The sequence below is a fragment of the Cajanus cajan genome, chromosome 9 (genome assembly GCF_000230855.2).
Source record: "Cajanus cajan strain Asha chromosome 9, NIPB_CcT2T_4, whole genome shotgun sequence".
Classification (NCBI taxonomy): Eukaryota; Viridiplantae; Streptophyta; class Magnoliopsida; order Fabales; family Fabaceae; genus Cajanus; species Cajanus cajan.
Genome location: NC_138525.1, coordinates 56,048,363 through 56,057,854, shown reverse-complemented (window position 1 = coordinate 56,057,854; position 9,492 = coordinate 56,048,363). Strand labels below are relative to the sequence as shown.

At 32.6% G+C, this 9,492-nt stretch overlaps 1 protein-coding gene across 3 annotated transcripts; it reads left to right on the top strand.

The window, feature by feature from the left end:
- The first annotated feature begins 976 nt into the window (after nt 1–976).
- Nucleotides 977–9,265, top strand: LOC109794571 (membrane protein of ER body-like protein). 3 transcript variants are annotated; one of them, XM_020354017.3, is made up of 10 exons: nt 977–1,805; nt 2,581–2,730; nt 3,295–3,936; nt 4,310–4,510; nt 5,035–5,234; nt 5,343–5,514; nt 5,784–6,221; nt 6,365–6,619; nt 7,838–7,899; nt 8,598–9,265. In XM_020354017.3, exons 1-10 carry the CDS (start codon nt 1,388–1,390, stop codon nt 9,054–9,056), a joined length of 2,997 nt encoding a protein of 998 aa, XP_020209606.1. In that variant the 5' UTR covers nt 977–1,387; the 3' UTR covers nt 9,057–9,265. The 3 variants fall into 3 exon arrangements, with proteins under 3 accessions (XP_020209606.1, XP_020209610.1, XP_020209618.1); XM_020354021.3 differs by having other exon boundaries at nt 980–1,805; nt 5,787–6,221; XM_020354029.3 differs by lacking the exon at nt 2,581–2,730 and having other exon boundaries at nt 981–1,805.
- The last annotated feature ends 227 nt before the right edge of the window (nt 9,266–9,492 follow it).

The following is a 9,492-nucleotide window of genomic DNA, read 5'->3' as shown; positions in this document are numbered from 1 at the left end:
TTGAATAAGAAATAATAATTTGAGTTTTAAATAAAAATAAACAGTAGAATTAATTTTATGTAATTGTATAAATAAAATGATTTAATTAACTTGGTAATAAAACGTAAAAAATTAAAAACGGCCATGTGATAGAAATTAAAAACAATTCATTCTTAGTCACTGAAAAGAAAAAGAAAAGAAAAGGCGATTCTTTCGTACTTTACACCTTAAGACTTGAAGATCCAAGTTGGTCCCATTAGCCTATGAATAGTTTTATTTAATTTTTAGATAAAATCAGAAAAAACAGTTTTTCAGTAGAAACAAACTTCATGTATTATGTAATTACTAATTATAAATATCCTATTAACTAATTGAAATGCATTCTAAGTATAATTTTTAAAATGGTAGTTACAGAAATTAATAGTTTTTTAATTATATATAATTTATGATTGAATACAAGTACATTTTAAGTAAATTCTTAATTGTTTCCAAAAAAATAGTACATCACCCCACAAATATTTTTACAATTTTTAATATTTCATAAAATATTAAATAAATAATATTTTTTTTTATCATCATTTTATATTCACCATTGGTAAATGATCTCAATTGAAAAACTTCACAAACCATCTTTATTATAGTCTTTTTTTCTTTCAATTTCATTTACAACACTCAAATTGATATCTTATTCAAGAGATTGAGATTGAATTTAGTCATCTTAAATCAATAACACGTTGATAACATATATTCACTTACAATTTTTCTAATATTTTAAAAAAAGTAAATAATAAATAAATAATGTCTTATAATCATAAAAATATTTAATACTTATAATTTAAAGAAGTAGAAGAATTAATAAAATTGAAAACTATTAAGAAAACAAGTAAATTTAATGTTTTAAAATTTTATTAAAATATTTAATATATACCATATAAAGCAACTAACAGAATCAGCAAAATGAGTCTAGATCTTCTCCAGTTGGAAGAATATTGATTATTGAAGAGTGTCCAGTTTTCTAAATCTTGCAATTATTTTTTATTCCTTAAATATTAAAACTATTAAACATTAAAATTAATAAACGGATGAGAACTGATGCAATTTTTCAAATTGCATAAGATCTTATTCCAAGATACTACTACTATTACAGGAAGATACAGAATTATTGTAATTTGTTATGTATTTTTCTGAGCTTAAAACAGTTGACTTAAACACTGGGTATATTTTTTCTTCAATATTTTATATCTTCATTTTCCATGCGCGTTGTAGGTGGAAGGTGCAGTCTATATCATTAATGCAAAAGAGTGGACACTCTAAAAGTTAGGCAACATTAAATTTCCACTCAACACCCAAAAAAATCCAATCTTGTCACAGTTTCTTTGTCTGTTTCCTTTTGGGGTAGCCAACATCAATGGAACAAGAAGGACATCAATGGACTCATGAAGAAGAAGAAGAAGAAGAAATGATGGAAGGTGGTGCTTTGATAAGAAAGCAATCTGTTTCACATAGCAAGGGAAGTCTATTAACAAATGAAGTAACATTCTCTTCTTCTTCTTCTTCTTCAAGTAGCAATGAGAGTGAACATAGCAATGGAGTTTTTTCAGTGGTCACAGCCCCAGATGGATCTCTTGTTCAGAAAGAGGAAGAAATTGCTGAGATAGGAGATGGTGGTGAAGACAGCAACCATGTTAATGGTGATAAAGTAGATTATGAAGCTGTTGGGCTTGCACAAGTGGCAGAATTTGCAGGAGTGGCAACAAATGGAGAGGTCATAAGTGGGGTTGCTGTGTCACAGAATAAGAACAGTGTTTACTTTGATGAGCAACAAGGTACCTCGCCACCTCTCTCTTGGGTTTCTTTCTTGTTTTTGGTGTACTATGGCTTCCTATTTGGGAGAAAGGATCAGTTTCTTGGTTGATAAAATGCACTCCTCTTTTGGCTTATTAGATTGTTTGCTACATTTTTCAGGAAACCACTGTTGTGTGATTGTTGTTGCATCACTTTCACTCCTAATGATTTTCTTTAAATTAACAAGTTGTTGTGTGAATTGTGATGTGCCTTGGTACTAGTTTGGCTGTTCTGAAGTTCTGTCTCGTTGTGAGTTTAGGTTTAAAATTATTTTGTTTTTAATAATGTCCAAGTCCAAGAAGTATTTTCTCAATTTGAATTTGAGGAATTGCAATTATATATTTATTGTATTTTATGAATTTTGATATATATATATATATATATATATATATATATTCCACATATGTATGTTACACTTATCTTATCTTATATATTTTTAGAATAATTGTATTACTGTATCAGATATGTATCGTATCTGATACATGTATTGTATCTGCACATCATAACGGTTAAAATTAGACTGTGTCCGGGTAGTGGAAGACAGTACTCAATCCATACTGGTATTGTAGCTTGTCTCATGAGTACCACTTACATGTGAACGAAGATAATCTCCAATATAAATAAGTTAACTGGAACTGACCAAAATAATAAGACACAGTTTTCTGCTCAACTGAAATGTTCTTTTACCAAATTTCTGGGAATCAGTTTCTTTTTCTGATGTTTAGTAAACATGCTGCCACTTTTTTATGCTTGAAGGAATGTGGAAATGTCACCACTGCACATGGACCAAGAGATTTGACAGTCCTTGGACTGTGCCAAATTGGAATCTTAAGGGTTACCATGACTTGATGATGAATGTCAAAACTATGATTCAACATGGACCATGTTTTTATTGTGAAACTAAAGGTCAGTGGATGCCCAGATTCTAGAACACACATTAGCAGTTCTGATGTGACCAGCTAGTTGAATAGCCTTTCAATTAGATGGATTCTCCATATTGATTTGTGAGGACTTGAAGTAACTTTTATTGTAAATTTGATGAAATTGGTACCGTAAATTTTACTTTTTTGGCTTAAAAAATTTATGTTGTTAGAATGTTAATATGGAAACAAGCTCTGCTCTTGTTCATGTTTCTATTGTATCAAGAGAGATGCTTAGACATCAGATTTTAATTTATTTGAATTATTCTTTCGGTTGGCACCACTAGTGGTACTGTGGTACTCACTCGGATCCTGTAACAGTTGCTATGTCTGCTATTTTGGTTGTACTATTACTCTATTAGTATTCTGTTATGATTTCCATTTATGATTTTGGAAGAAATATATACAATGTCAGATCTGTATAGCATAGAGTAATCTGTAATAGCCATGTCTTTTAAACTAATTTTGGGCATTTATAAATATGTGATCCTAATTTTTCTTTTCCATTAGCTATTTGGTATTGAAATGGTTATATGTGACATGCTTGCAGATGATGAAGTTAATGGACCTAATGGAGTTCAAAATGGTGATGCTTTTGGGTCTGTCCATCCAACAAATCTGGGGGAGAGAGAAATTGATGTACAAACAGATCAGTCAGTTATTCAAAATAGTCTATGCAGCGAAGTCACTGATAAATGTATGAAAACTGTGGACAACAAGCTCCCTTCCATTCCAGAATTATCCAATATTCATAATTCATCTGACATACAAGCTACAGCTGTTACAAATTTTCATAAAGAAACTAGTACAAAGGATGCTCCTAACTTGATAAAAGAGATTGATCAGCAGCTGGAAGAATTTGATGTTGAGGCAGTGTTGGCTAAACAAGAGACGCATGACTTGTACTGTCCTAACTGTCATTCTTGTATTACTAAAAGGGTTATCCTCAAAAAAAGAAAAAGGTACCTTCAAAAATCAGATACCAAAGCCAAGCGTGATAAGTTGGAGATTATAGGTAGCTCGGAGCTGGTAGATAGTTCTGCACAACCTGAAGGCAACCAGGATGAACATGCAAATGTAACATCTGAATCTGTCATTGTTGGTCCAGAGCCACCTGCTGATGATAATCAGCCTCATGGAGAACCAGAAGTATTCAGATGTTTATCATGCTTCAGCTTCTTTATTCCTAGTGGTAAGTGGATTACCTTTTCAGTGATCAAAGCATAGTGTGGTCTTTGATTTTAAGTTTTACTCACTTTTTCAAGGAAGCTTTATCATTAATTTAAGAGGCATAAAAATATGCCATTTAAAGAGATCTGATTATGAATCGAACATTCATATTTTTCTAATATGCTTGAAGTTGTCGTTGTCAAGTACCAACTCAACCTAAAGTTAAGCTATTAGGTTAAGGCTAACAAACAAATGTTTTAATATCTCCAAGAATTATCATTCTAACATGTGTGCAAAAATTACTTTAGTGCAAACTATATGTTTTCTTTTGATGTATCTTGATTGATTTGTGATGATTATGTGCTTTTCATTACTAATCTCATTAATTTGGACAGGAAAATGTTTTGAACTATTCCGTAATTTTGGTGGTGCCAACAAGAATGAAGGTGCACAAACTCCTTCTATTGCACCTTCAAGCAATTTGCAGAATCCTTCAAATCTACCTGCAAGCAATGTGCAGAATCCTTCAAATCCACAAGGCTCCAATGCAAATTGGCTCAGATCTCTATTTACTTTGAAAAGGGGGAAAAAAGCTAGTAAGAAATTTCTTAAATAAATATTATTAGTATGGTACTTCTTTGAGAAGTCACTTTCACAAGGATGATGCTTATTTGAAGATTGGCCCCACCAGGAGTGGGCTGTGGGGCTTCCATCCTAACTATGCCACTGTTATAACTGTTTTGGAGTTTTAATTCATTTATTGTTAGTATTTTTTCAGTCATTTGTGAATATATTTTGACAATGGAAAATGGACAACATTCCTTCAGACATTTTTATATGTATGTTTCCATGTGATATTTTAGCTTACTGAAAAACTTGTTCCAAGAAGCATTTCAAATTGTTTATACTCCTTGTTTATTTTCCTGTTGAATCTCCTATTAATAGAGTTTCTCATATTTTCCTTTACATTTTCTTGAATAGTTGAATCATATGAAATGCAAACTGAGAAATGCAGGAAATCATGCATTTTGCATGCAGTGAATTTCGCTCAAGATTTAAACTTTTTGTTACAAAATCAATCTGTCTTCAATTTGCTTATTTTCTTGATATAATTATGCAGGTGATGCGTCCCTTGATTATTCTAGGACTGGTTCTGCTGAGCAGCATAACTCAGCACCAATTACTTCAGATGAGCTAACCTCCCCTGAAATTGCTCATCCAAAAGGTCCACTTGCTGATTCATCTGTTTCTAAGAATGTAAAAACTACGCCAGATATTAATCGTGATCATGAAGGAATGAATTCTGTGATTTCATCAACTGTAAGTCAATTAAAGATTGTACCATATACAGAGAATGACATCAAATTCCGTACAGCTTCAAGAGATTATTAATTGGCTGACCAAGAATTATTGGACTCATTGTTTCAGAATTTGTCACCTATACAGTCTTGTACAAAAGGTGCTGGTGATTTGATGAATGGAGTGCAGAAAGTTGAGCAAGATTTCATAGATTTTTCGACAATGGAACAATTACTGCACGGAAAACCGATGATTAATGAGGGAGAGAAAAAGAATGCTTCAGCAGATATAACAAAGACAGGTATGCTTGATATTTAAAGAAAATAATTCTTTGATTTTTTTTTTTTTTTAATATCAGGTCCTTTCAAAGCAGAATTTAGCAAAATCATACATTTTCGATCGTGCATTATGAATATGGAAATAGAAATATGCTATCCGTCTGGAATAGTTAAAATGAAAATATGAAACATCTGTGCACCTATTAATTATACATAATGTACATTTTCATACTTTCCTATGTTATGTATTCCATCAATTCATTTCTTGCTCGCTTTTATAAATCATCTGAAGCAGGTAATGTTGAAGTTAAGTCGTCAATGAGCATTTCTATTGAGAAGGTTTACAAATATGAGAGTGCTACATTAGCAGTTGCTACTACAACCGAGATGAATGTTAAAGCTGAAGAAACTGCAAAAGATACCATTCTGAAACCTTATGAAGGGGAACTTGAATTTCCTGTTTCTACTACTGTTGGGTCACTAGTCCTTGAGGAATCACTACAGGATGTGGACAACAAACAAAAAATTGTTGAGAATAATTATTCCTCTTCGGTACAAGGAGTAACATCACCAATTCAATCATCTGGCAGTGCAATACTTGCAAATGATATAGCTAGTATTAAACAAAATTCTGGAATATATGCTATCTTACCATCAAAACCAGATTTTGCACATGTGCAAAAGGATATTGGCAAGGAACTAGATTCTTCTACCGGAAAACAAAATGCAGGTATGTACATGAAATAAATATCATCAGTTAATCACCAATATATAGCAATTCATGCTCACTTGTATCACTTACAATGTTTGTTCCCACAAGATATCTTCCATGTTTGCTTTTGTGTAATAACCACAGTTATTATGATGGTGCAGGCGGTGAAGTGATAGTTGATGTGGAGAGAGAATCGTTTAAATCCACAACAGCCCTGACAGCAGATAATATGCCACCTGAAGGTGCTATTATAACAGGATCACATACTCTAGTACAAGTTGATGAACGACCAAGCGAAGAAGTTGGTGAACCTCAAGGATGGGAAATACTTAAAAGCATTGTGTATGGTGGTCTGGCTGAGTCAATCACAAGCCTAGGAATTGTGTCATCTGCTGTTAGTTCGGGTGCTACCCCATGTAAGTGTTCTCTCTCTTCCTTTAGGGGGTTGATTGGATAATACATGTATAATTGGGGCTGAAAATAGTTTAGTCTTTACTTTAAACAAGAGTGGCCTATTTCCTAAAACTAAGACCTTCATTTACATTACAAAGGTCTTTTTAAGGCTTTTAAAAAGTCTAGTCTAGCTAAAAAGCTTATTTAGTAGTGAGGCCCTTTAACTAATCCGGCAAACCTACATTTAAATAAGCTAACAAATATATAATTTCAAAATATTTTACAAGAATTTAATATAATAACATGGGATGGAGCTAGAGCTCTTCAAATTTGTGGTATGGATGGAGCCATGGCTCGTGACTTTGAATTCACAAAGATTTTGCGGCTATAGGTCATGACTTTAGTGCAAAGTGATGCTCCTTGTCTATGACTTCTATCCTATTTCACTTGTATGAATTAATACATGTATTTAAAAAATTAAGTCATGCTTGGTGTTCACAACTTTGCTAAAAATATCTAAAGATAAAAGGGGTCATGGGTGAGACTATAAACTTTATACAAATTAGACCATTTTGATAATTAATGAATAACACACAAAGCTGCAGGCTTGCAGCATGCTGGTAAAATATTCCATACATGAAGTGATCACATACTCAGATCTTCCCTCATTCCATGAAGCATGTGTTGGGGTTATTTTTTACGACTTCTTTGAGAGGATATATTTATATCAAGAGGAGGGTTATAACTTTGTTATTTTATATAAGGGTATTTCACACACAACTTCACAATAGTGAGATATTATTCGTTTTGAGCATAAGTTCTCACGATTTTACGTTTGGTTATCACTTAAAAGACTTCTCAACCATTGGAATATGTGTGTATTTAATAAATTGTTATTTTATTGATGTGGGACCTTGTTTGTACCCCAACATGTCCTCTTTTAAATATTCAAACAAAAAAGATACCAAGTGTATTTGTTAGACTTCAAAATTTTCTGCCTGTGTACAGAATCATATATGATGCTTGTTAGTCAAATCTGAGTCCTAAGCTTTCTTGGTTCTCAAGTAGTTCTACTTCAATTTAGAACTATCCCTTCTATCTCCTGGTTTCATGAGATTGCTAGGATTAGTATCTATACTCTTGAGGGGTTATTTCAATTTTTTTAATTTGTTATTTCATATCTTAAAAGATGAAAAATTGGTTGATGACAAATTAATTTTCTGATCTCTTGTTTATTGTAGTGAATATTATAGCATTGGGATTTGCAAATATCATTGGTGGACTTTTCATCCTTGGTCATAATGTGAGTGAGCTTCCATGTGCTCTTTAATCTCGTAATTATAAATTGTATCATCAATCTTTGGCATTCCTTTTTTACATATTGTTTGTGCATGAAAAAAAATATAGCTTTAGAGGAATGCTAGCAACACATCTTCTAATATTCTTTTGAATACATCAACTAAAATTTATTGAAAATCACAAATTTTGGTTGGTCTTACTTCTCATTAAACAAAGCTCTCCTAATTTTATAATTTTCAATAAATTTTAGCTAAGAAAAAATGTGTTAGAAAGAGCTTGTTAGTTTCTAGCACTCTTTTATTGTTGAAATATGATGTTGAGATATTATTATGGAGAGTTGAAGAATGAATGACTAATATAATATGGTAAGTTGAAATGCAATCATAACTATTAGCTGCTCTTGTGTGTCTTTAAACATCTTGCTGTATGTGGCTCTCGTTATCTTATCATAATAATACCTTTTATGCTAAAGATTAGTTATTTGTAAGGATGGCTAATTTTTTATGTTCTAGTTATACATCATCACGTGTAGTCTGTTTAGAACATAGTGCATGAATGTGTGATCTGATAGCTGGGATCAAGTGTTCTGAATATGATTATCATGTTCAAATCCTGAAATGCACCATGGACCCATTTAAGTCAAGCCTTTTTCTCTTGAACTAAAGCAACACGAAAACTAAGTCAATGCTCTCTTTTTCACAGCTTATTGACTTGAAAAATGATCACACCGGAGGCGATCAAGTGCAAACAAATGTGCAAGATCGCTATCAAGAACTACTTGGACGTAGAGCGAACTTCTTGCTTCATGCTGTTGTAGCTGTTTTATCATTCCTGATATTTGGTGCTGTCCCCCTTGTTATCTATGGCGTCTTGATCAATAAGAATTACTACACCGAAGTTAAGCTTGCCTCAGTAGCAGCTTCTTCTATTGTGTGCATCATTCTACTTGCTATTGGGAAAGTTTACACAAGCTCACCACCCAAATCCTATATTAAAACTGTGTCATACTATGTTACATTGGCACTTGCAGCCTCAGGAGTCTCATACATAGGAGGCAACCTAATAAAGGATCTCCTAGAGAAACTTAACCACCAAGAATCAGGTTTTGCTATTACCATGCCCTTATCAGACACTAGTAAATCAGCATGGATGTCTTACTGAATCAGTAGGGATTAATTAGGAATTTTGGAAGGAGTTTGACCTTCTAAGGCTAATTTTCAAAGGTAGTCCATAGAGGAACTTGGTTAGAATAAATATATTTGTAGCAAGACATGCAGGTTCAAGCAACCTTTTATATTTTATGTTTTGTTTTCCTTGCCGAGAAACTCTTGGATTCATGTCATGAAAAGAAAATTTTGTCATTCCATCTTTTTTCCGAGTTGTGATTTTCTGAATGACTTAACATGGTTGACAATAACTAAGATATTTGTTGGGATACAAACAAGTCCCACATCGATAAAATAAAACAAGAAATAACAACTTATATAGCACAAACATACTTTAATGATTGAGAGGCCTTTTGAGTGATGACCAAAAGTAAAACTGTGAGGGCTAAGACCCAAAGCAGACAATATCTCATCATTATTGAGGCAAAAAA

Excerpts from the sequence above, each read along its gene's own strand:
- LOC109794571 (XM_020354017.3), top strand. The coding sequence starts at position 1,388 with ATGGAACAAGAAGGACATCAATGGACTCATGAAGAAGAAGAAGAAGAA. Across the intron at positions 2,731-3,294 it reads TTTTTATTGTGAAACTAAAG|ATGATGAAGTTAATGGACCT; the intron begins GTCAGTGGATGC and ends ACATGCTTGCAG. Across the intron at positions 3,937-4,309 it reads CAGCTTCTTTATTCCTAGTG|GAAAATGTTTTGAACTATTC; the intron begins GTAAGTGGATTA and ends TAATTTGGACAG.